The sequence below is a fragment of the Mesoplodon mirus genome, assembly GCF_964341445.2.
Source record: "Mesoplodon mirus genome assembly, chromosome: 2".
Taxonomy (NCBI): Eukaryota; Metazoa; Chordata; class Mammalia; order Artiodactyla; family Ziphiidae; genus Mesoplodon; species Mesoplodon mirus.
Window position 1 is genome coordinate 27,902,061 of NC_138977.1, and position 27,539 is coordinate 27,929,599.

General features: G+C 41.5%; 2 protein-coding genes across 2 annotated transcripts; both read right to left on the bottom strand.

Moving 5' to 3' along the window:
* Positions 1-4,777: 4,777 nt before the first annotated feature.
* LOC309793215 (HMG box transcription factor BBX-like) lies at positions 4,778-7,766 on the bottom strand (the record flags this gene model as incomplete). The annotated part of the gene is given in 2 exon segments (XM_082603590.1): positions 4,778-4,877; positions 4,879-7,766. Coding segments are annotated over 2 exon segments (2,820 nt in total). The 5' UTR covers positions 7,599-7,766.
* A 15,569-nt stretch (positions 7,767-23,335) lies between these two features.
* Positions 23,336-26,581, bottom strand: LOC309793785 (HMG box transcription factor BBX-like; the record flags this gene model as incomplete). Its single annotated transcript, XM_082604555.1, is given in 2 exon segments — positions 23,336-23,435; positions 23,437-26,581. Coding segments are annotated over 2 exon segments (2,820 nt in total). The 5' UTR covers positions 26,157-26,581.
* Positions 26,582-27,539: the final 958 nt, after the last annotated feature.

Consider the following 27,539-nt stretch of genomic DNA (forward strand, 5'->3'; position numbering starts at 1 on the left):
CAGACATATCTGGTAAGATGAACTGAACCACTGTTTCTTTTTTTATTGTAAGTATGATGTTAGTCAATCTAAATAAGATAACTGTAAAACAAAAAATCCCCAAACTCAAAGAAACACAAAATCCAAATCTAATTCTTTGGGAATGCTTGTATAAATAAAAGCAACACCTAATTAACAATTAGTACACTCTTTATAAGGTGCAAAACAAGATCCTATGTGGGGAAAGCTCAATTTGAATTCCCACCTAGCAGTCACTCTGAATACTTTATAGGTCAAATGTAATAAGAGCATTTGCTTCTACTGCCCATTTTCAGCAATACATTGTTCTCTCCGGAGAAGGTGGTTTGGGAAGTCAAAACACTGCAGTGGAAAACAGTGGCACTGACGGTAGAAGCAAAAAGAGACAAACCTTTGAAACAGGACTTACTGGACTTAACCGTTAAAGCCGAGGTAGCCCATTAGGATTGGCCTTATCTGAGGGCTCTGTGGAGCAGTGCAATCAACGGTGAACTTTCTCACAGCATCACGTACACCCCGACTTTCCCTTTACAAATGATGACTCCAGGCCTTGCACGACTTCCTTCCTTTTCCCCCAAGAAGCGGCGATGCTTCCCCTTTGCTGTATGGATGCTGGCCTCCAGCCTCCAGCTGCTGGTCTCCAGAACACTTAGGATTCATACAGTACTTTAGCAGGCAGCATGGTCCCACTGCTTCACATTAATGCCAAATGTCAAACTTGGAACAGAGTTACTTGATATTCCCCATCCCTCCCCCGGAACTGTCTAAACAAAACATGTCATTCAGTTTTCAGCTTACTCCTAGTGCTGTATTGATTTATAATCTGCTTGAGATTTTACATAGGTGCAAACACTTCCAGAGGATGAGCCAAGGACTACAGAGTGCAAACAAACTTTTCTATGACTCAGGCAGAGTAGCATCTGACTTGATAAGAGAGTGACAGGGATTACACAAGTTGGATTCTAAATAACCAGACCCGTTCAGATGCTCCTTTTTGTTCATAGTGTTCCATCCCTTTTTTTCTCTGCAGCAGTTTGAATGGCAGGAACTATAATAACAGTGATAACGTGGGAATGAGTTGAGCATGGCTTTGAGGGGGCACTGGTAGAAAGCTCATCTGACGGAATTAAATAAATATATTTTCGGGGGGGCAAAGACTGTCAGAATTACAATGGTATGATATATCCTTTTAAAAAAGAGGGCTTTAAAGAATTCACCATTTTGATCTAAAATCTGGGACCTAACCTAGTTTGGGGATAAGAACCTGTGTCTTCAAAGTGGCTGTGGGACCTTTTGCCTTTTCCTGGCCTCATTACAGTTATCCAAACAAATAAACACTTAAGAAGGGCGTCTTACAGTATTTTCTCTCTTTCACTCAGCTTCTTAGAGCTGCAGCTTCAGTAACTATAATATACTCTACACACTTCAAAATTACATAGGAAAATACCCAGAATAACTAAATAAATAAAAGGCTAAAGAAAACTGGAACAGTACTGTGTCTCCATCTGAGACTAAATCATCCACTTCCAGCAACACAGAGAAGGGCTAGGACAATTTTGTTCAAAAGATTTATATACAGGTTTGAATCTAGAAATTAAGGTAAAAGCATAAATATTGAGAATTTCAACTAGATTCAGAATGGTTTCAGAAAGATATGATACAACAATTTAGAATAAAACAAAGGCAGGGGCCTCCCTGGTGGCGCAGTGGTTGAGAGTCCGCCTGCCGATGCAGGGGATACGGGTTCGTGCCCCGGTCTGGGAGGATCCCATATGCCGCGGAGCGGCTGGGCCCGTGAGCCATGGCCGCTGGGCCTGCGCATCCGGAGCCTGTGCTCCGCAACGGGAGAGGCCACAACAGTGAGAGGCCCGCATACAGCAAAAAGGAAAAAAAAAAAAAAAAAAAAAAAAAAACAAAGGCAGAAGAGCATCATATTTGGGTTTGCTTGAGATATACATAAGGTGCAACAACTTTTTCTCTTGAGGATGCTTGTGGGACAAATGTTAGTGTAGATGGTGTTTGCTGGCAGATTAAGGTACACACCATAGCAATATGATTTTCCAAAATAAAAAAGAATGAGAGAAGTGAAATGAAAATGATAAATGGGGGAGGGTACTACATGTTGGTCTGCAATATGTGTGCTCACAAATGTTGTTACCTGAAAATACCAACACCCCTCTCCAGTGGATTCAGGGCATGAGAAAAGCACTATGTTTGAAATCAAGACATTACTCAGAGAAATGACAAGGTGAGTGTCTAAAAGACTATAAAGCTTTGCAGGATTTCTGCTACTCTCAGTGCCTAACCGCTTAAAAATTAAGCATGTCTACAAGAAGGTGGGTTTTTTTTTTTTCTAAAGTATCTGAAAACAGTCGTATCCAGTAGGTTGCCCTCCACCCCGACCCCTGCCTAAGGGAAAAGCCACTGAGGTTTAGGAAAAGCAGATCAAGTAAGATATATTAATCACATAGAAAAAAGTCATCTTTTGTTTTGCTTCTTTTTAAAAAAGGTCCCATGAATATACAGCACTCTGTTAAGGAACTCTAGTGAAATGTAATCAGAGGACTGGAGGAGAGGGCACTGGCAAAAATAGACCTATTCTAACATGTTCTAGAGAATAACAAGTTAGTGCCATTGTCAAGGTGCATGTTCTGCACCAAACAATTTTTGTTGTTGGTTTTATTTTTTTTTTGGATTTTAGCTAATTATAATTTTTAAATCACTGCTAGCAAGTGGTCCAGAAACTCCAACAGCCACCAACACTGGGACCCAGCAATTTTCAAACATTCACTTTGTGTTTCGAAATTTAGAAAATATGAATACAACAGCATCATAGTAAAAATATCATGCTAAAATCTGGGGTTGCTCACCTGATTTATTTCTGTGTGAATGGGGCTAAGCTTCTGCCTCTGATTAACCTTGCTTACTAGTTCCTTCTTCCTCCATGCCCACAAGGAATTTTTGAGGACACCGTTCCAATGCCCTGATGCCCTCTTTACCTGCTTTGAAAAAAAAAAAAAAAGCCCAAATCTCTCTGTTCTTTTTCAATTCTGTTAGTATGTGGTACATAGTTTCCAGCACCGAAACTGAAGTAACATCTACAACCGTGAAAAGCTAAACCTAGTCAGTACGAATAGAGTCATTTTTTGTATGGCTATTAGGTCAAATTACGATTAGAAAAAAAATCATCATTACAATTCAGTCAAGTATAAATAAGATAGCTAGATAAAACCTTGTAAACTGTCACCATTTAGAGATCTAATTCAAAAGTTTCAAACTTGAACTAACACTATCAAAATTCCGCCAGTTTGAAAACCAGTAAAAATTATTGCTGGAATCCAATACTTAAAATTTGGTAGTTTGTGCTGTGATGCAAGAGTGGGGAAATACTTTGTGCTATGGAACAAATACCCTGTAAAATCTGTAGCCGCCGACTAATTTTGATTTATCACTTTGCATCTGTTGCTAAGAAACAAGATACTGTGAACGGCAGGTGATGGAGTCAATATGTTGAATGTTCTAAGCCAGTTAATCCAGTTGCACTGGCATATGTATAGTTGGTTTTATGTTCAAAAGCAACAAAACATGAAAAGGAAACAGGAAACTTGCAGGTGGATCTATAACCGCGAGTCCCACTCTGGTCAGGCACACCTCCCTCATCAATACCTCCGTAACCACAAAAACTCAAAATGGCTCTAAAAACCTGCAGTGCCAATTACGCTGTGCATAGCAATTGCTACCCGTCCAGTCTGTCTGGGATGGATGTAAAAGGGCTGTAGCTCAAAGACCACACAAAGTGAGTGTGTCTTCAATGTGTTCTGAATAGTGAAGTAATACTAAGGTCACTTCTGAATACTATTTTTCTTTTTTTGTCTGTATGAACGATCCATTGGTCACTCAGACCCTTGTGTAAAAATAAAAGAATCCTCAAGGCATGAAAACATCAGTAATCTGTAATCTGCTGGACTCTTCCCCTGTCTGGGAAAATATTCGCCACAATTTGACCCAAGCAAATTCTTCTTGGTCACTCAAGGCTAAGAAAAAATTTCTGCTTGTAAGAACTGTAATTTTTCTTCTTCTCTCTCTTTCTCTTTTTGCCAGCAAACTACCACTCTCTTGGCAAATATAAAAGTGCAGAATATATGGACCACAAGGCCGAGCATACACCGCTAACAGCGGTACATCTGCCTGCCCGTGCTGTTTGGGAGTCTCTGGAAGAGGCTTTTTAATATTATTCTACAATATAAATGTAGGTATAACCTATTATATAAACCATCTTAGAACATAAACCTCCACGTACAAAAAAGACCAAGAATATCTAATAATAACTAGTGCAGTGTGTCAGTTTTTGTTTTTTTGCTGTTTGTTTTTGTTTTGAAAGAATAACTAGGTAATATATGAAACTAGTTTCACACTCTCTGGTTGGTAAAAGAGACGCTGGATGAGCTACAGTAAAGGCAGCCTTTTACCAAGTTACCACCTATTACCATCAAAAGCCTTCAATAGAAAGCAAAGCTCTAGGATCATCCCATTTCTGCTCATTATCAGACAGACAACATCACCCTCAAAGACTCTGGGTTCTGAAAGAACAAACTGGCCCAGGGTGCCAACTTCTGCTTCAAGTGAATCTGGGCCGTGTAGGGCAACAAGCCCTTGTTTGCTGTCTATATTTGCCACCACATGGACTCACTCGCATCTCTCAATAAAGACAAGGCTAGGGTAGTAGGTAAAGCACAATGGTTTACAAGTAAAGGGCGCTTCACTGGTCAGCGCAAGAAATAAGTACAGGAGTCTGGGGCATTTCTTTTGGCTGTCCATCATGGGTGAGCGGAGTTGATCTCTGACTTCTATGCATGTTCCATGGCGGCCACTTCGGCCAGCACAGCGAGGCTGAAGAACGCAGACACGGCGGGCATCTCCGGGGTGCTGCTCCACGTCTCCGTGGCCTCTTGGTTGTGTGAGCGTTCGTCATTGCAGCCTGTCTCGGTCACCTTCACAAGACTCCTCTGCAGTTGTTCCTTTGGTTTGTCATCCAAAGTACCTCCTGCTGGTGATACCCGGCCATCTGCTGTCCTGACAAGGTGTGTGATCTTGGTTTTCCTGGCTTTTCTCTTTTGACTGCCCACCAAGGGCTCTTGCGCCGTTGTTGGCTCTGGAGTGTTGCGAATGGATGGGGCATTTTTAACCTTATAAGCAGGCTCTGTGGTGTTTCTGTCTTCTGAAAATATGGCTTCTGTAGGGTGAATGGCAGCCAAGAAGAGTTGCTTGTTTGACCATTTATCCCCACTTCCTTTTTCCGGAACATTAGGCTTCTCCTTGTTGTGCTTGTATTTGCTGACAATTTTGTGGAATAAGTTCTTTTTCTGAGACTGGAAAGGACCTTTGCTGGTTTTGGTCGGTTCTGAGCACATATGTCCGGTCTTCTTCTTTTTTCTTGGGACAGGTACACATTTCTGGTCAAATGTAACAGGACTATACTGAGGGAGGCTGTTGAATTTCTTTTCAAATTCTTCATCCAGCTTTGCTGAGCCAAGGAGAGAGTCTTCCTCTGGCTTTGTCTTCTTGAACTTCTTGCTTCCACTGGTCCCACTCTGGTGAAACGTCCAGCTTTCTTCATGCCAACACTCTTCATGATCAGAGGACTTTCCTTTTCCTGACCTTCGTTTCCCTCTGCCAACATTAGCTCGCAGAGAGGTGAGCATACCCTCAGACACCAGGGTTTTATAAAGAGCACCTTTGCAAGACCTCTCAGATTTCCGGGAGCCACAAGTCTCTATTTTTCTGTGACACTCACTGTCCTCAGGCTTGGCCTGTCCCGATAGACTGGGTGGTAATGCATCCTCTGTAGGGGTCAAAGGTTCTGCTTTTATACCCTCTGGGACCTCACCAGAAATGTTCTTGCTGGCAGAAATACTGATAAAATCTTGAGGTCTTGACTCTTTGGTGGTGTCTGAGGATTTCTCCTTTGACATTTTCTTCTCTCTTGATTTCACTCTCTTCTTTGGTGGCTTGGCATCCAAAATGCTTCCCTTGCCACTCAAGGATGTATGGACCTGCTTGCGAGGGGTATCTCCAAGCTTCTCGATGCCCCAGTCTCCCTTTGCAACAGCTTCAATGGTGTACATGACACTCTCGATATCAGATTCCGAGGACTGCCTCTTTTGGCAAGTCTTCTTGGGTGTGGATTTATCATTTCCATGTCGATCCATTTTGGTTTTCTTCTTTTCCTTTTTTAGCTTTTCTGGTTTGCTTAATGCTGTGGGATCCTCGATGATCCTAATGCCATGAGGATGGCACATGTGATCCTTTCTACTGGGAACATCGCTTATTATTGTCTTGCTACTGCCAGAGTAAGAAAAATCAGGGAAGTGACTACCTTTTTGATCTTCCTCTAATTCTTCCTTTTTAATTGCTTTAGGAGCTTCCATTTTTATACCCATTATATCATCCATTCGCAGCTCCTCAAAATTTCTTAATTCCTTAGAATCTCTTACATTTTCCTTAGCTGATTTTTCAAATTCTGCTTCTTTCTGGAACCTGGCTTCATCTATTTTCTCCATTTTCATTTCTCTTTCTTCCTTGCCCTTCTCCAGTTCTTGAATTCTCCCGCCATCTGATTCTTTGGCTTTTATGAGCTTTGATTCTTCCATTTTCACCCCCTCTGATGCCAGGCACATCTCTGCCAGTTGAAAGAGTGCAGACTTTCCACAGCGTTTTACAGGTTCAGCACCGCCCAACTGTGAAGTCTTCGAACAAATCTCTGCAAACTGAAACAAGGCTGATGCTTGACATTGTTTTGACAGAACATCAGGGTGGGAGGTACCTGAAGATATCTCGGCAAACTGAGATAATGGTGACTTCTGACGCAATTCAGAGGATTCTGAAACATCAGGCCTGCAAGTGCCAGAGGATATCTCTGGTGTACCAAGAACATGTTCTCCAGCTAAAAGCAGCATGCTCAGGCCTCCCATTTGAGTAGGATCGGCCATCCCAAAGTTAAGCTGAGGCATTTCTTCAGGCTTTGTTTTCTTGGGGCTTGGCAAGGCTCTTGAAGAGTCAGATGGGAAGGCCCATAGTTTCTCCCGTGGATTGACAGTGGATGTTGGGGATCTCACAGGCTTGTCTGTGGTAGCACACCATTTGTAGCCAGGATTTGCTTTCATAAATGCATGTTTATACTCCTTGGCCATGTCTGTGTATTTCTGCTTTTCCTTTGGATCGAGAACAGCCCACCAATCAGCTAGTATCTTGGTAGCACCTCGGTTATCAAGCCTGGGGTGTTCCTGACGTACAAGAGAGCGATGACGTTTGCAAAATAAGAGAAATGCATTCATTGGTCTCCGGGCTCGCTGTTCTGGTGATTCATCATCTTCAGTTTCACCATCTTGCTCTAGACCAGCGGCCCCAAGGAGTTGAACCTTATCAATATCCTCCTCTTCGTCTTCCTCTTCTTCCTCTTCTGAAAAGTCAAGACGTTTCTTTGCTAGCAATGGATGCCACTGAAGGCACTTTCGTTTTGGTCGTTTTCCAGCTCCTTCTCCTTCTGCGGAATAATCTTTATTTCTATGACTGCCTTTCATGACTCTGACCGGTCAAGTCAAGACTTTCCATCGTGAGTTCAATGGAACATCAGAACTTCCAGCTTCTGTGATGCAGCAGAATTCCAGGAAGGCAAACGGAAAGTACACAGGGAGGAAGATGAACTGCAGCAAAGCCTGTGTCATATGATAGTGACCGCGCGGGTTCGCCGGGCGCGAGGGCGTGTGTGTGGCCCGCCCTCAGCGGCCAGTCAGGGCTTCTCTATGGGAAAGTGGAGAGAGAGGAGCTCGCAGAGCCACTCTGCCTCCGCTTCACTGTACACTCCAATATTCTGATGTTTAAAGAGGGACTCTCGTAAACAATAAGGACCTACTCTATAGCACAGGGAACTATACTCAATATTTTGTAATAACCTATAATGGAAAAGAATCTGAAGAAGAATATATATATATGAATCACTGTGCTGTACACCTAAAACTAACACAACATTGTAAATCAACTATACTTCAACTTAAATGATTAATTAATTAATCTAATTAAATACAAGTTCTTCCCTAAAAAAATAAGAATGACTCTCAACTCTTCTAAACATATAAAATATTTTCTTAAACCTTAATCCACCCACTCCTGACACGTTAGGACCTGAGGCAAGACTGCGCTGGGCTGGAGGCTGAGGCCCTGCCCTCCAGCTCTGGGTCTGCCCCGTGTCCTGTAGGGCCTTGCTTACGGGACGGAACGTGGACGCCCAGCCACGTAGCCAAGCTCCCGCCTCCCCTGCTGCACACAGATGAGCTTGGCCCCCTGGGGCCTGCAAGTATCACATCTGTGGCTGGGCTCGTCTTCTAGACCATGGTCGTCACCTGGAAGCTTCTTAGAAATGCAGAATCTCAGGTCCCACCCAGACCTACTGAACAGTAGTCTACTTTTTCATAAAATCTCTAGGTGACTTATGTGCAAGTTAGAGCTTGAGAGCCTTTGCTCTCACGTGGGAGGCTGAGGTCAGAGGCACCCAACTCTTAAGTTTAAGAGACTCCCTGTTAAAATGCTTTGTTCGTCTTCTGACCTCTGAAGGACTTGAGAAGATTCTGGCCAATGATCAGTTCTGTTCAATTCCTTGTTGGACTTACGGTACATTCCAAACTATAGCTGATTTTTCCTCTTATACATTTCATTTTTTTCGGTCAGGTAATTTTCCTTAAGCTGTTTTCTTAGTTGGAATGCACCCCACCCACCCTACTCTGTCAATATCACCTGCATCAGGGTGGCCACCTCTTCCGTGAAGCCCACCGCAATACCCCCAAGGAAGAGCTTCCGTTCTGACCCCATCCTCCTTAGTTGAAAACTCTGGTAGCCCATTCACTGGGTCTGCTCTGGTTATACAACTGAATCCTCCATGAGACAATCAGCTCCCTGACATAGGAGCTGAGTCCCATTCAGATTTAGATTCTCCATTACCCATAGCTGAGTCTATCAGATTTTAAATACACATGTGAAATTAAATCTGCCTCTCTTAAGTTTATTTTTGTGGCTCCTGCAATTCTCTGCTTGTGCCAGAAAGGAGATTAAAATAGCCCTGCAATTTTAATGAAGGTGGGTTTTACTCCTGGGTCTTACCACATTTAGGAAAGTGTATACATTTTGTACTTTCATGCAAAATTGTGCTTGGCACCGACCTGGTGGTCACGAAGGGACGCAAGGGTGTTCTTCGATGAGAATTCTTGGGCAGCTGGGTCTAGTTCTGTTAGTGAACAGTATTCAAATGGAGGAATTGCTTTAGCTTGGAAAGTAGACCTCAGATATAGGAGGAACAGAGGAGAAGAAAAAGGAACTTATGAAAAACGGAATACAGAAGTGTAAAGGAAAGGTAAATTTCTATGACTGGCCCAGTCTTCTGATTCTCCGTGTCCATAGATCATAACTGGGGAATCACAGGGGTGCAGAGAAGGGGCAGGAACTTGCAACGGGGAGTCTGTGCTCTAGTTTTGGCTCTTCTGCTAATTAACTGAGCACCTGAGAAACTCACTAAACATTTGTGGGTCTCTGTTGTCACATCTGAAATATGAATAGTTGGTCAATGCTTCTTAACCAGAGAAGAAAGCTAGAAAAATGGGGGGGGGAGGGGAGGGGGTCTTGTTTAAAGACACGTGGCCAGGTGGGACACCCAGAAATGCGTATTTGCTGGGTTTGTGATGGGCCCCAAGTATGAGGTGCCTTTCTGATATTCAGTTCTGGTTAAGCATCAGTAAATCAGATGCTCTCTTAACATTCCTTCTAGCTCAAATATTCCCCGATTTCATGACTACCAGCCCCGTAGTGAATGCATGGTTAGGAGTCTACGTGTCTGGCAGACACTGCTGGTTGTACCCCTCTTCCTTTAGGAACAAAACCCAAAGTTTTTGCTCCGCACACGCCTCCCAGAATAACTATTACATTTCCCAGCTTTCCTTTGGGTATGTCCGTGGACTAAATTCTGGCCAAAGGGAAGTGGTGAGTGTAGGTTCTGGGAGCACTCTTAAAAGACAGAGGTGTGCCCTCTTGCTTCTTCTTGCTGACAGGCATGCATAGATGATAGTGGAAGATGGGCCAGCTGGGTCAGTGCTGGACATGGGAGCTGCCATAGGAGATGGGAGGGAACCAAGACAGTGTGGCCTGGGTCCAGGACACCAGGGAGTCGTGTCAGGAGGGAACTTCCTACCCCCAGGCTTCCTTTATGTGTGAGAGAAAGACATTATCTTCTAGTTAAAGTAACTGCAATTTTGCTCTTACTCTTTCTTTCAGCCAAACCCATCTTAAACTAAAACAATATGGAGCATGGAAAAGACTTTACGGACTCCAGTTATGCTTCCCAATCTTCATGTCAGCACAAATTAAATGTCTGTTTACTGTGGCTTCTTGTTTTCTACTTCTTTAAGTGTAGTATGTTTATAAGACAGAGAATACTATTGTCTTTTACAGAGAGCACTTCTTTCACAGCCAAAAATTGATGGAGAGGTATCACAATTTTAGGAAGCACAGTTTTCTTTTTATGATTTTATCTTATTCTCTACAAACATATATTATTTCCTTAGCATATGCCATATATATATATATATATATATATATATATATATATATATATATAATTTTTGCCCTCAAAAATGGTCAGTCACCAGTAATTTTGTGTGAAATTTGGTAGGACCTGAACTACAGTGAAATACCAAGAACTGCCATTTAAATTACATATTATTGCTAATAATTGTTATGATTGGCAATAAGCAAACATGTGGTGTTGAGTTTTTTAAACGCTTCTACATTTTTTTTGAAAGTTTGGGCTTTGACAAGAGCTCATTAGGAAAACACCTTTAATTCTTTTCCTTCTTATTTATAGTTGAACAAAAACGCACACCTCCACACACCATATATGTATACAATAATGGAATTTGTTTCTTGTGAACTTGCATTTAGCCTGTGAAAATTACCTTTAATGACTTTGAAAGATATTGTGCTTTCTGCACATTTTAAGTTTCTCATGGGGGACAGGGATGAGGGGCAGTGATGGGAGGATGGTGAAAGAAAAATTATATATATACATATACATATATATATATATATATATGTATATATATATATATATATATAAAATTCAGGGCATAAGACCTGCAAAATCCTGGGATTAAAAGTCATGTGAATAATCGTTTCCATTTCCAAACCTCTCTTAATAAAGAATGGTAAAATGCCAGAGTAGATATTTCAGGCTATTTAATAAAACTCTCTTTCTCTGTCTCTCTGTCTCCTTTCTCTCATACACACACACACACACACAGCACACCCCAAAACAAACTCATTCTCACATACAGAATAGAAACTAAACCAAATCAAACCATAGAGAAAGATGATTGGGTGGGGAAAGGAAACGGGGACTCTTATGAAGAGCTCTCTCTGTTTACCTTCATTCCTCTCATCCGGGTCAGTGTAGATGGAAGCCAGAGTAGAGAGGGAAAAGATAACAAAAGCCAATAAAATGAATGCCATTTCCAGGTTGGTAAACGGAAGCTCCATGAAAGACCACAAACTTCTTCGCCTGCAATAGAAAGCAGACACTGGCTTAGTATACCCTGGTCCAGAGAGAACTTGTTGAGTAATTATTTATTGTAGAATGAGACTTACTAAGACTTTTTAAGATACTTCTGTGCACCTGGAACAACACACCTGGCACCAGCAGAAATGGAGGGTGCTCTCGTTTTTTGAAATTTGGCATCAGTCTTGGTGTAATTGAACTTAGACTTTGCTGTGTAGATTGGAGGAGAACATGGGAGTCTGAAGGTCAGAGTCAATTTATGTTTTATGAGTTTTTTGGACAAAACCCTGGGAGTAAAGATAGAGTATATTTCATATCATGAAGGAAAAAATAATGTTGGTTTCTATCTCACTGACCACACCCAGGTTCAGAGTAATGTTCTTGTGCCTGAAGTTATCCAGTGTTTGCCAACCAGGTGATAAATCTACAATGGAAGCAATTTTTAGTGAAGAAACCATAGTCTTCAGAGTAGCTGGATCAAACTCAACCCAAATAAAGAAAAATGTGTTAACAATTCAACCATGAGAACTTCCAATCTCAGACTCGAAAAAGGAGAGCTCATGTGTCTAGAAAGGAAAGCATAGTTCCATTGGGGGGAAAGGATAACATCTAGTTGGAAATAACCTCTGTCTTTCTGTCTTTCAATGTTTACTACATAAATGGAAAATATTTAAAACACTGCAGACATATGTGGGAATGTTATAATTTTAAGAAGACCCAAAGAAAGAGATTTCACATCTTTCCCCTGCAACTCATTCCAAATTCTTTATTTACTGTCTATTTTAGGGAAATAACTTATTGGGGTCTTTCACCTAAGGGCTCAGTCTCCTTTAAATATATTTTTTAAATGACTTCGTCATACCCTGTAGTTGAGAGACAAGATTTGAGGTGGGAGTTAGGCTTGCTCTCTTTCCTAGTTGCAGTCTTCCAGCGTTGCTATAGCAGAACAGAGGTGGGTGAGGGGATAATAAGTTCTTTAAAATCTGCTGGTTTTGAACAGATTTCTGATTCTTTTTTTTTTTCTTTTGGACATACTTCTTACAATTGACAATAGTTTGGGGGATATTGATCAGAAGTCTGTAGCTTTTCGTAGGTTTGTAGGACAGAAAATTAGACATGGAATTTATGTGTCATAGGTATGCACATTTTAAGATATGAAGAATACTACCGGGGCTTCCCTGGTGGTGCAGTGGTTGAGAATCCACCTGTCAATGCAGGGGACACAGGTTCGAGCCCTGGTCTGGGAAGATCCCACATGCCGTGGAGCAACTAGGCCCGTGAGCCACAACTACTGAGCCTGCGCGTCTGGAGCTTGTGTTCCACACCAAGAGAGGCTGTGACAGTGAGAGGCCCGCGCACCGTGATGAAGAGAGGCCCCTGCTTGCCGCAACTAGAGAAAGCCACGCACAGAAATGAAGACCCAACACAGACAAAAATAAATTAATTAAATTAAAAAAAAAAAAAGAATACTACCAAGGGGGTTAAGATGTATCTTGGAAATTTTTCACATCAGTGCACATTGGTCGAGCTTATTCTGGTTACTGGAAGCTGAGCATTCTAGAGTATGGCTCTACTGTCATTTAACCACTCATATTGATGGGAATTTGGGTTCCTTCTAATTTTTTGTCATTGCCAACAATGCAGCGGAAAATATTTTTTTGTAAATATAAATTTGCACACAGGTACACATATCTCTAGGAAAGATTTATAGAAGTAGAACTGCTGGATGTATAAACTTTTGAAATGTTCCTTCACAAATTTCCCTGAAATTTACAACCTTCTCAGTACTATATGTAAAGAACTGGTTCCCAAATCCTTCCTCAACACTCCCTCTTCCGGTTTTCCCCCCCAATTTGAAGTTAAAAATACTATCTCATGTTTAAATTGGCTTTTCCCTGATTTCTAGTGAGGTGGAACATTTTTTTATGTGTTGATTTATTATTTATACAGTTTGCTCTGTGAATAACTTGTCTTTATCTTTTGCCCAGTTTTAAACTGGGCATTTGTAATTTTCTCACTGATTTGTAGACACTCATTATAAACTTTGGATAAAAAATTCCCTTCAGGGCTTCCCTGGTGGTGCAGTGTTTGAGAGTCCGCCTGCCGATGCAGGGGACGCAGGTTCGTCCCTAGGTGAAGTAGGTGAAGCTTCCTTGCCCAGTCAAGATTTCTGTTGGGCTACATGTTTTTCTACAGTGACTGATTTCTGTTCTTATTTGGACTCATATTTGCAAAGAAGCACTATATGTTATGTTTCAACTTTAACTTTTAAAATACATCATATGGTCCCGAACAAAAGCAATGTTCTTCAGTACCTCTGAATGGTCAAATGTAGATGATCTATGTAAATTCAGTTAGGGATCAAAATAGCCAGACTTCTTCCAGTGAGAAGAACTGAACTGACAGTCTTTGAAAATCTTTCTCTGGAGACTTCTTACAGTAACAGGGAAAAATGTGGGTTCTTGGTCAGTTTCTCAATAAATACAATTTCCTGAAATATCTCAGGGCTTTGTCATACCTTATACCCTTTTCAACAAAGAAAGTTGTCTTAACTATTCCCTTATAAAAAGGCATAGAGTAAGAGAATTGAGAATGTTAATTACAAATGAGATAGTGGATTTACAAACTATTAAGAGCTGCAGAACTCTTGCAATACTAAAATATTCTGAGTTTTTTTTTATTTTTTATTTTTTTGCGGTACGCGGGCCTCTCACTGCTGTGGCCTCTCCCGTTGTGGAGCACGGGCTCCGGACGCGTAGGCTCAGCAGCCATGGCTCACGGGCCCAGCCACTCCGCGGCATGTAGGATCTTCCCGGACCGGGGCACGAACCCGCGTCCCCTGCATCGGCAGGTGGACTCTCAACCACTGCGCCACCAGGGAAGCCCAATATTCTGATTTTCTATTAAATATTTTTTATTCACTTTTAAGATCACAGTTAAAGTACTTTAGCAGGTTATACACATGACTTACATGTGCAACTTTTAGAAATATCAAATTAAGTATAAGATTTTGAGGAAAGAAATTATATAAACGTGTATATTGACTTTTACTACACATACATCTAAGAAAGCAATAATTCTGTTGTACCATTAAGTGGAAATCATTTCTTACATGGCATGTTTACACCAACTCTAAAGAGAACCAAGCCAATTTCTGAAAGCAAGAAAAATGAGCAATTCGGTCATGCTGAAAACTGTCAACAGACTTAAGACCTGGTGGTCAAATGAAGCTGTGGTTAATTTATAACAGGTAAGTAAGCAATTCAAACCTATGGGAAAAGTTCATAATCTGGTAATGTGGACTCTCAGGTGGTTTTTATTCCTTTTCGACAGATTCCTGAGAGCAAGCCATGAATGCTAAGGAAATGAGAAACATGTTGCCGAGCATGTGCTGAGCTCCAGATCACAAACCTCCCCCACCCCAGCTCTGCCGCTACGAGCTGACACACTAAAGGGAGGTGTCAGTGGACGTGAGCACTCCCCTGAGGCCGCCAGGGGAGGTCATGGTTAGTCCACGAAACGCGTGCCTCTGTGATTTAGGTTAGAGCTTGTGAGGTAAGACGTGTGGTGCGGTGCAGTGGGAGGGTGTGGAGGCATGGAATTAGGTCCTTGCTCCTCGGTAACCAGTTCTGGCCCAAGTTATTAGAAAATCTCTGGAAAGAGTAGTAATGTTCACAGGAACTAATTCTGTGCATAAAGATCAACTTAAGGAATTGACAAACCATTAGCCAGACTCATCAAGAAAAAAAGGGAGAAGACTCAAATCAATAGAATTAGAAATGAAAAAGGAGAAGTAACAACTGACGCTGCAGAAATACAAAAGATCATGAGAGATTACTACAAGCAACTCGATGCCAATAAAATGGACAACCTGGAAGAAATGGACAAATTCTTAGAAATGCACAACCTGCCAAGACTGAATCAGGAAGAAATAGAAAATATGAATAGACCAATCACAAGCCCTGAAATTGAAACTGTGATTCAAAATCTTCCAACAAACAAAAGCCCAGGACCAGATGGCTTCACAGGCGAATTCGATCAAACATTTAGAGAAGAGCTAACACCCATCCTTCTCAAACTCTTCCAAACAATTTCAGAGGAAGGAACACTCCCAAACTCATTCTACGAGGTCACCATCACCTTGATACCAAAACCAGGCAAGGATGTCCCAAAGAAAGAAAACGACAGGCCAATATCACTGATGAACATAGATGCAAAAATCCTCAACAAAATCCTAGCAAACAGAATCCAACAGCACATTAAAAGGATCATACACCATGATCAAGTGGGGTTTATTCCAGGAATGCAAGGATTACTCAATATACGCAAATCAATCAATGTGATACACCATATTAACAAATTGAAGGAGAAAAACCATATGATCATCTCAATAGATGCAGAGAAAGCTTTTGACAAAATTCAACACCCATTTATGATAAAAACCCTGCAGAAAGTAGGCATAGAGGGAACTTTCCTCAACCTAATCAAGGCCATATATGACAAACCCACAGCCAACATTGTCCTCAATGGTGGAAAACTGAAACCATTTCCACTAAGATCAAGAACAAGACAAGGTTGCCCACTCTCACCACTCTTATTCAACCTACTTTTGGAAGTTTTAGCCACAGCAATCAGAGAAGGAAAGGAAATAAAAGGAATCCAAATCGGAAAAGAAGAAGTAAAGCTGTCACTGTTTGCAGATGACATGATACTATACATAGAGAATCCTAAAGATGCTACCAGAAAACTACTAGAGCTAATCAATGAATTTGGTAAAGTAGCAGGATACAAAATTAATGCACAGAAATCTCTGGCATTCCTCTACACTAATGATGAAACATCTGAAAATGAAATCAAGAAAACACTCCCATTTACCACTGCATCAAAAAGAATAAAATATCTAGGAATAAACCTACCTAAGGAGACAAAAGACCTGTATGCAGACAATTATAAGACACTGATGAAAGAGATTAAAGATGATACAAATAGATGGAGAGATATACCATGCTTCTGGATTGGAAGAATCAATATTGTGAAAATGACTCTACTACCCAAAGCAATCTACAGATTCAATGCAATCCCTATCAAACTACCACTGGCATTTTTCACAGAACTAGAACAAAAAATTTCAAAATTTGTTTGGAAAAACAAAAGACCCCGAATAGCCAAAGCAATCTTGAGAACCAAAAACGGAGCTGGAGGAATCAGGCTCCCTGACTTCAGACTATACTACAAAGCTACAGTAATCAAGACAGTGTGGTACTGGCATAAAAACAGAAAGATAGATCAATGGAACAGGATAGAAAGCCCAGAGACCAACCCATGCACGTAAGGTCAACTTATCTTTGATAAAGGAGGCAGGAATGTACAGTGGAGAAAGGACAGCCTCTTCAATAAGTGGTGCTGGGAAAACTGGACAGGGACATGTAAAAGTATGAGATTAGATCATTCCCTAACACCATACACAAAAATAAGCTCAAAATGGATTAAAGACCTAAATGTAAGGCCAGAAACTATCAAACTCTTAGAGGAAAACATAGGCAGAACACTCTATGACATAAATCACAGCAAGATCCTTTTGGACCCACCTCCTAGAGAAATGGAAATAAAAACAAAGATAAACAAATGGGACCTCATGAAACTTCAAAGCTTTTGCACAGCAAAGGAAACCATAAACAAGACCAAAAGACAACCCTCAGCATGGGAGAAAATATTTGCAAATGAAGCAACTGACAAAGGATTAATCTCCACAATTTATAAGCAGCTCATGCAGCTCAATAGCAAAAAAACAAACAACCCAATCCAAAAATGGGCAGAAGACTTAAATAGGCATTTCTCCAAAGAAGATATACAGACTGCCAACAAACACATGAAAGGATGCTCAACATCATTAATCATGAGAGAAATGCACATCAAAACTACAATGAGATATCATCTCACACCAGTCAGAATCGCCATCATCAAGAAATCTAGAAACAATAAATGCTGGAGAGGGTGTGGAGAAAAGGGAACCCTCTTGCACTGCTGGTGGGAATGTGAATTGGTACAGCCACTATGGAGAACAGTATGGAGGTTCCTTAGAAAACTAAAAATAGAACTACCATATGACCCAGCAATCCCACTACGAGGCATATACCCTGAGAAAACCATAATTCAAAAAGAGACATGTACCAAAATGTTCATTGCAGCTCTATTCACAATAGCCCGGAGATAGAAACAACCTAAGTGTCCATCATCCGATGAATGGATAAAGAAGATGTGGCACATATATACAATGGAATATTACTCAGCCAGAAAAAGAAACGAAACTGAGCTATTTGTAATGAGGTGGATAGACCTAGAGTCTGTCATACAGAGTGAAGTAAGTCAGAAAGAGAAAGACAAATACCGTATGCTAACACATATATATGGAATTTAAAAAAATGTCACGAAGAACCTAGGGGTAAAACGGGCATAAAGACACAGACCTACTTGAGAATGGACTTGAGGATATGGGGAGGGGGAAGGGTAGGCTGTGACAAAGCGAAAGAGAGGCATGGACATATATACACTACCAAACGTAAGGTAGATAGACAGTGGGAAGCAGCCGCAGAGCACAGGGAGATCAGCTCGGTGCTTTGTGACCGCCTGGAGGGGTGGGATGGGGAGGGTGGGAGGGAGGGAGATGCATGAGGGAAGGGATGTGGGAACAGATGTATATGTATGACTGATTCACTTTGTTAGTAAGCAGAAACTAATAAAAAATTTAAAAATTAATTAATTAATTAATTAATTAAAAAGATCAACTTCAGGGCAGGATCAATTTTGACCACTGACTGCAACAAGGAAACAGTGGCCACCGAACTTCTAAGTACAAGGTTTCCTCTTTTCCGTTATTAGTATAAATCATACCACCACAAATAAAATTTGGCCAGGAGAGGAAACTTTTTGTATGTGTGAAGAAAATGTATATTGATATTTTTAAGGAAAGCGTAGCACAAACAGATGGAGGTGTATGAGGGGAATCAAATGTACTTGTCTTGTTGTTCACTCTTTTGGTGCTTCTTTTTCTAAAATGTAAGATAATGTCCCCAGTGAAAAGGACAAGGTCATTTCATATGGGGTATAATAAACTTCATTATCACTTCCAAACTACATAAAAGCAAAGCAGTCCATCAGACTCTGAATACATCACCAGACATATCTGGTAAGATGAACTGAACCACTGTTTCTTTTTTTATTGTAAGTATGATGTTAGTCAATCTAAATAAGATAACTGTAAAACAAAAAATCCCCAAACTCAAAGAAACACAAAATCCAAATCTAATTCTTTGGGAATGCTTGTATAAATAAAAGCAACACCTAATTAACAATTAGTACACTCTTTATAAGGTGCAAAACAAGATCCTATGTGGGGAAAGCTCAATTTGAATTCCCACCTAGCAGTCACTCTGAATACTTTATAGGTCAAATGTAATAAGAGCATTTGCTTCTACTGCCCATTTTCAGCAATACATTGTTCTCTCCGGAGAAGGTGGTTTGGGAAGTCAAAACACTGCAGTGGAAAACAGTGGCACTGACGGTAGAAGCAAAAAGAGACAAACCTTTGAAACAGGACTTACTGGACTTAACCGTTAAAGCCGAGGTAGCCCATTAGGATTGGCCTTATCTGAGGGCTCTGTGGAGCAGTGCAATCAACGGTGAACTTTCTCACAGCATCACGTACACCCCGACTTTCCCTTTACAAATGATGACTCCAGGCCTTGCACGACTTCCTTCCTTTTCCCCCAAGAAGCGGCGATGCTTCCCCTTTGCTGTATGGATGCTGGCCTCCAGCCTCCAGCTGCTGGTCTCCAGAACACTTAGGATTCATACAGTACTTTAGCAGGCAGCATGGTCCCACTGCTTCACATTAATGCCAAATGTCAAACTTGGAACAGAGTTACTTGATATTCCCCATCCCTCCCCCGGAACTGTCTAAACAAAACATGTCATTCAGTTTTCAGCTTACTCCTAGTGCTGTATTGATTTATAATCTGCTTGAGATTTTACATAGGTGCAAACACTTCCAGAGGATGAGCCAAGGACTACAGAGTGCAAACAAACTTTTCTATGACTCAGGCAGAGTAGCATCTGACTTGATAAGAGAGTGACAGGGATTACACAAGTTGGATTCTAAATAACCAGACCCGTTCAGATGCTCCTTTTTGTTCATAGTGTTCCATCCCTTTTTTTCTCTGCAGCAGTTTGAATGGCAGGAACTATAATAACAGTGATAACGTGGGAATGAGTTGAGCATGGCTTTGAGGGGGCACTGGTAGAAAGCTCATCTGACGGAATTAAATAAATATATTTTCGGGGGGGCAAAGACTGTCAGAATTACAATGGTATGATATATCCTTTTAAAAAAGAGGGCTTTAAAGAATTCACCATTTTGATCTAAAATCTGGGACCTAACCTAGTTTGGGGATAAGAACCTGTGTCTTCAAAGTGGCTGTGGGACCTTTTGCCTTTTCCTGGCCTCATTACAGTTATCCAAACAAATAAACACTTAAGAAGGGCGTCTTACAGTATTTTCTCTCTTTCACTCAGCTTCTTAGAGCTGCAGCTTCAGTAACTATAATATACTCTACACACTTCAAAATTACATAGGAAAATACCCAGAATAACTAAATAAATAAAAGGCTAAAGAAAACTGGAACAGTACTGTGTCTCCATCTGAGACTAAATCATCCACTTCCAGCAACACAGAGAAGGGCTAGGACAATTTTGTTCAAAAGATTTATATACAGGTTTGAATCTAGAAATTAAGGTAAAAGCATAAATATTGAGAATTTCAACTAGATTCAGAATGGTTTCAGAAAGATATGATACAACAATTTAGAATAAAACAAAGGCAGAAGAGCATCATATTTGGGTTTGCTTGAGATATACATAAGGTGCAACAACTTTTTCTCTTGAGGATGCTTGTGGGACAAATGTTAGTGTAGATGGTGTTTGCTGGCAGATTAAGGTACACACCATAGCAATATGATTTTCCAAAATAAAAAAGAATGAGAGAAGTGAAATGAAAATGATAAATGGGGGAGGGTACTACATGTTGGTCTGCAATATGTGTGCTCACAAATGTTGTTACCTGAAAATACCAACACCCCTCTCCAGTGGATTCAGGGCATGAGAAAAGCACTATGTTTGAAATCAAGACATTACTCAGAGAAATGACAAGGTGAGTGTCTAAAAGACTATAAAGCTTTGCAGGATTTCTGCTACTCTCAGTGCCTAACCGCTTAAAAATTAAGCATGTCTACAAGAAGGTGGGTTTTTTTTTTTCTAAAGTATCTGAAAACAGTCGTATCCAGTAGGTTGCCCTCCACCCCGACCCCTGCCTAAGGGAAAAGCCACTGAGGTTTAGGAAAAGCAGATCAAGTAAGATATATTAATCACATAGAAAAAAGTCATCTTTTGTTTTGCTTCTTTTTAAAAAAGGTCCCATGAATATACAGCACTCTGTTAAGGAACTCTAGTGAAATGTAATCAGAGGACTGGAGGAGAGGGCACTGGCAAAAATAGACCTATTCTAACATGTTCTAGAGAATAACAAGTTAGTGCCATTGTCAAGGTGCATGTTCTGCACCAAACAATTTTTGTTGTTGGTTTTATTTTTTTTTTGGATTTTAGCTAATTATAATTTTTAAATCACTGCTAGCAAGTGGTCCAGAAACTCCAACAGCCACCAACACTGGGACCCAGCAATTTTCAAACATTCACTTTGTGTTTCGAAATTTAGAAAATATGAATACAACAGCATCATAGTAAAAATATCATGCTAAAATCTGGGGTTGCTCACCTGATTTATTTCTGTGTGAATGGGGCTAAGCTTCTGCCTCTGATTAACCTTGCTTACTAATTCCTTCTTCCTCCATGCCCACAAGGAATATGCATTTTTGAGGACACCGTTCCAATGCCCTGATGCCCTCTTTACCTGCTTTGAAAAAAAAAGAAAAAGCCCAAATCTCTCTGTTCTTTTTCAATTCTGTTAGTATGTGGTACATAGTTTCCAGCACCGAAACTGAAGTAACATCTACAACCGTGAAAAGCTAAACCTAGTCAGGACGAATAGAGTCATTTTTTGTATGGCTATTAGGTCAAATTACGATTAGAAAAAAAATCATCATTACAATTCAGTCAAGTATAAATAAGATAGCTAGATAAAACCTTGTAAACTGTCACCATTTAGAGATCTAATTCAAAAGTTTCAAACTTGAACTAACACTATCAAAATTCCGCCAGTTTGAAAACCAGTAAAAATTATTGCTGGAATCCAATACTTAAAATTTGGTAGTTTGTGCTGTGATGCAAGAGTGGGGAAATACTTTGTGCTATGGAACAAATACCCTGTAAAATCTGTAGCCGCCGACTAATTTTGATTTATCACTTTGCATCTGTTGCTAAGAAACAAGATACTGTGAACGGCAGGTGATGGAGTCAATATGTTGAATGTTCTAAGCCAGTTAATCCAGTTGCACTGGCATATGTATAGTTGGTTTTATGTTCAAAAGCAACAAAACATGAAAAGGAAACAGGAAACTTGCAGGTGGATCTATAACCGCGAGTCCCACTCTGGTCAGGCACACCTCCCTCATCAATACCTCCGTAACCACAAAAACTCAAAATGGCTCTAAAAACCTGCAGTGCCAATTAGGCTGTGCATAGCAATTGCTACCCGTCCAGTCTGTCTGGGATGGATGTAAAAGGGCTGTAGCTCAAAGACCACACAAAGTGAGTGTGTCTTCAATGTGTTCTGAATAGTGAAGTAATACTAAGGTCACTTCTGAATACTATTTTTCTTTTTTTGTCTGTATGAACGATCCATTGGTCACTCAGACCCTTGTGTAAAAATAAAAGAATCCTCAAGGCATGAAAACATCAGTAATCTGTAATCTGCTGGACTCTTCCCCTGTCTGGGAAAATATTCGCCACAATTTGACCCAAGCAAATTCTTCTTGGTCACTCAAGGCTAAGAAAAAATTTCTGCTTGTAAGAACTGTAATTTTTCTTCTTCTCTCTCTTTCTCTTTTTGCCAGCAAACTACCACTCTCTTGGCAAATATAAAAGTGCAGAATATATGGACCACAAGGCCGAGCATACACCGCTAACAGCGGTACATCTGCCTGCCCGTGCTGTTTGGGAGTCTCTGGAAGAGGCTTTTTAATATTATTCTACAATATAAATGTAGGTATAACCTATTATATAAACCATCTTAGAACATAAACCTCCACGTACAAAAAAGACCAAGAATATCTAATAATAACTAGTGCAGTGTGTCAGTTTTTGTTTTTTTGCTGTTTGTTTTTGTTTTGAAAGAATAACTAGGTAATATATGAAACTAGTTTCACACTCTCTGGTTGGTAAAAGAGACGCTGGATGAGCTACAGTAAAGGCAGCCTTTTACCAAGTTACCACCTATTACCATCAAAAGCCTTCAATAGAAAGCAAAGCTCTAGGATCATCCCATTTCTGCTCATTATCAGACAGACAACATCACCCTCAAAGACTCTGGGTTCTGAAAGAACAAACTGGCCCAGGGTGCCAACTTCTGCTTCAAGTGAATCTGGGCCGTGTAGGGCAACAAGCCCTTGTTTGCTGTCTGTATATGCCACCACATGGACTCACTCGCATCTCTCAATAAAGACAAGGCTAGGGTAGTAGGTAAAGCACAATGGTTTACAAGTAAAGGGCGCTTCACTGGTCAGCGCAAGAAATAAGTACAGGAGTCTGGGGCATTTCTTTTGGCTGTCCATCATGGGTGAGCGGAGTTGATCTCTGACTTCTATGCATGTTCCATGGCGGCCACTTCGGCCAGCACAGCGAGGCTGAAGAACGCAGACACGGCGGGCATCTCCGGGGTGCTGCTCCACGTCTCCGTGGCCTCTTGGTTGTGTGAGCGTTCGTCATTGCAGCCTGTCTCGGTCACCTTCACAAGACTCCTCTGCAGTTGTTCCTTTGGTTTGTCATCCAAAGTACCTCCTGCTGGTGATACCCGGCCATCTGCTGTCCTGACAAGGTGTGTGATCTTGGTTTTCCTGGCTTTTCTCTTTTGACTGCCCACCAAGGGCTCTTGCGCCGTTGTTGGCTCTGGAGTGTTGCGAATGGATGGGGCATTTTTAACCTTATAAGCAGGCTCTGTGGTGTTTCTGTCTTCTGAAAATATGGCTTCTGTAGGGTGAATGGCAGCCAAGAAGAGTTGCTTGTTTGACCATTTATCCCCACTTCCTTTTTCCGGAACATTAGGCTTCTCCTTGTTGTGCTTGTATTTGCTGACAATTTTGTGGAATAAGTTCTTTTTCTGAGACTGGAAAGGACCTTTGCTGGTTTTGGTCGGTTCTGAGCACATATGTCCGGTCTTCTTCTTTTTTCTTGGGACAGGTACACATTTCTGGTCAAATGTAACAGGACTATACTGAGGGAGGCTGTTGAATTTCTTTTCAAATTCTTCATCCAGCTTTGCTGAGCCAAGGAGAGAGTCTTCCTCTGGCTTTGTCTTCTTGAACTTCTTGCTTCCACTGGTCCCACTCTGGTGAAACGTCCAGCTTTCTTCATGCCAACACTCTTCATGATCAGAGGACTTTCCTTTTCCTGACCTTCGTTTCCCTCTGCCAACATTAGCTCGCAGAGAGGTGAGCATACCCTCAGACACCAGGGTTTTATAAAGAGCACCTTTGCAAGACCTCTCAGATTTCCGGGAGCCACAAGTCTCTATTTTTCTGTGACACTCACTGTCCTCAGGCTTGGCCTGTCCCGATAGACTGGGTGGTAATGCATCCTCTGTAGGGGTCAAAGGTTCTGCTTTTATACCCTCTGGGACCTCACCAGAAATGTTCTTGCTGGCAGAAATACTGATAAAATCTTGAGGTCTTGACTCTTTGGTGGTGTCTGAGGATTTCTCCTTTGACATTTTCTTCTCTCTTGATTTCACTCTCTTCTTTGGTGGCTTGGCATCCAAAATGCTTCCCTTGCCACTCAAGGATGTATGGACCTGCTTGCGAGGGGTATCTCCAAGCTTCTCGATGCCCCAGTCTCCCTTTGCAACAGCTTCAATGGTGTACATGACACTCTCGATATCAGATTCCGAGGACTGCCTCTTTTGGCAAGTCTTCTTGGGTGTGGATTTATCATTTCCATGTCGATCCATTTTGGTTTTCTTCTTTTCCTTTTTTAGCTTTTCTGGTTTGCTTAATGCTGTGGGATCCTCGATGATCCTAATGCCATGAGGATGGCACATGTGATCCTTTCTACTGGGAACATCGCTTATTATTGTCTTGCTACTGCCAGAGTAAGAAAAATCAGGGAAGTGACTACCTTTTTGATCTTCCTCTAATTCTTCCTTTTTAATTGCTTTAGGAGCTTCCATTTTTATACCCATTATATCATCCATTCGCAGCTCCTCAAAATTTCTTAATTCCTTAGAATCTCTTACATTTTCCTTAGCTGATTTTTCAAATTCTGCTTCTTTCTGGAACCTGGCTTCATCTATTTTCTCCATTTTCATTTCTCTTTCTTCCTTGCCCTTCTCCAGTTCTTGAATTCTCCCGCCATCTGATTCTTTGGCTTTTATGAGCTTTGATTCTTCCATTTTCACCCCCTCTGATGCCAGGCACATCTCTGCCAGTTGAAAGAGTGCAGACTTTCCACAGCGTTTTACAGGTTCAGCACCGCCCAACTGTGAAGTCTTCGAACAAATCTCTGCAAACTGAAACAAGGCTGATGCTTGACATTGTTTTGACAGAACATCAGGGTGGGAGGTACCTGAAGATATCTCGGCAAACTGAGATAATGGTGACTTCTGACGCAATTCAGAGGATTCTGAAACATCAGGCCTGCAAGTGCCAGAGGATATCTCTGGTGTACCAAGAACATGTTCTCCAGCTAAAAGCAGCATGCTCAGGCCTCCCATTTGAGTAGGATCGGCCATCCCAAAGTTAAGCTGAGGCATTTCTTCAGGCTTTGTTTTCTTGGGGCTTGGCAAGGCTCTTGAAGAGTCAGATGGGAAGGCCCATAGTTTCTCCCGTGGATTGACAGTGGATGTTGGGGATCTCACAGGCTTGTCTGTGGTAGCACACCATTTGTAGCCAGGATTTGCTTTCATAAATGCATGTTTATACTCCTTGGCCATGTCTGTGTATTTCTGCTTTTCCTTTGGATCGAGAACAGCCCACCAATCAGCTAGTATCTTGGTAGCACCTCGGTTATCAAGCCTGGGGTGTTCCTGACGTACAAGAGAGCGATGACGTTTGCAAAATAAGAGAAATGCATTCATTGGTCTCCGGGCTCGCTGTTCTGGTGATTCATCATCTTCAGTTTCACCATCTTGCTCTAGACCAGCGGCCCCAAGAAGTTGAACCTTATCAATATCCTCCTCTTCGTCTTCCTCTTCTTCCTCTTCTGAAAAGTCAAGACGTTTCTTTGCTAGCAATGGATGCCACTGAAGGCACTTTCGTTTTGGTCGTTTTCCAGCTCCTTCTCCTTCTGCGGAATAATCTTTATTTCTATGACTGCCTTTCATGACTCTGACCGGTCAAGTCAAGACTTTCCATCGTGAGTTCAATGGAACATCAGAACTTCCAGCTTCTGTGATGCAGCAGAATTCCAGGAAGGCAAACGGAAAGTACACAGGGAGGAAGATGAACTGCAGCAAAGCCTGTGTCATATGATAGTGACCGCGCGGGTTCGCCGGGCGCGAGGGCGTGTGTGTGGCCCGCCCTCAGCGGCCAGTCAGGGCTTCTCTATGGGAAAGTGGAGAGAGAGGAGCTCGCAGAGCCACTCTGCCTCCGCTTCACTGTACACTCCAATATTCTGATGTTTAAAGAGGGACTCTCGTAACCAATAAGGACCTACTCTATAGCACAGGGAACTATACTCAATATTTTGTAATAACCTATAATGGAAAAGAATCTGAAGAAGAATATATATATATGAATCACTGTGCTGTACACCTAAAACTAACACAACATTGTAAATCAACTATACTTCAACTTAAATGATTAATTAATTAATCTAATTAAATACAATTTCTTCCCTAAAAAAATAAGAATGACTCTCAACTCTTCTAAACATATAAAATATTTTCTTAAACCTTAATCCACCCACTCCTGACACGTTAGGACCTGAGGCAAGACTGCGCTGGGCTGGAGGCTGAGGCCCTGCCCTCCAGCTCTGGGTCTGCCCCGTGTCCTGTAGGGCCTTGCTTACGGGACGGAACGTGGACGCCCAGCCACGTAGCCAAGCTCCCGCCTCCCCTGCTGCACACAGATGAGCTTGGCCCCCTGGGGCCTGCAAGTGTCACATCTGTGGCTGGGCTCGTCTTCTAGACCATGGTCGTCACCTGGAAGCTTCTTAGAAATGCAGAATCTCAGGTCCCACCCAGACCTACTGAACAGTAGTCTACTTTTTCATAAAATCTCTAGGTGACTTATGTGCAAGTTAGAGCTTGAGAGCCTTTGCTCTCACGTGGGAGGCTGAGGTCAGAGGCACCCAACTCTTAAGTTTAAGAGACTCCCTGTTAAAATGCTTTGTTCGTCTTCTGACCTCTGAAGGACTTGAGAAGATTCTGGCCAATGATCAGTTCTGTTCAATTCCTTGTTGGACTTACGGTACATTCCAAACTATAGCTGATTTTTCCTCTTATACATTTCATTTTTTTCGGTCAGGTAATTTTCCTTAAGCTGTTTTCTTAGTTGGAATGCACCCCACCCACCCTACTCTGTCAATATCACCTGCATCAGGGTGGCCACCTCTTCCGTGAAGCCCACCGCAATACCCCCAAGGAAGAGCTTCCGTTCTGACCCCATCCTCCTTAGTTGAAAACTCTGGTAGCCCATTCACTGGGTCTGCTCTGGTTATACAACTGAATCCTCCATGAGACAATCAGCTCCCTGACATAGGAGCT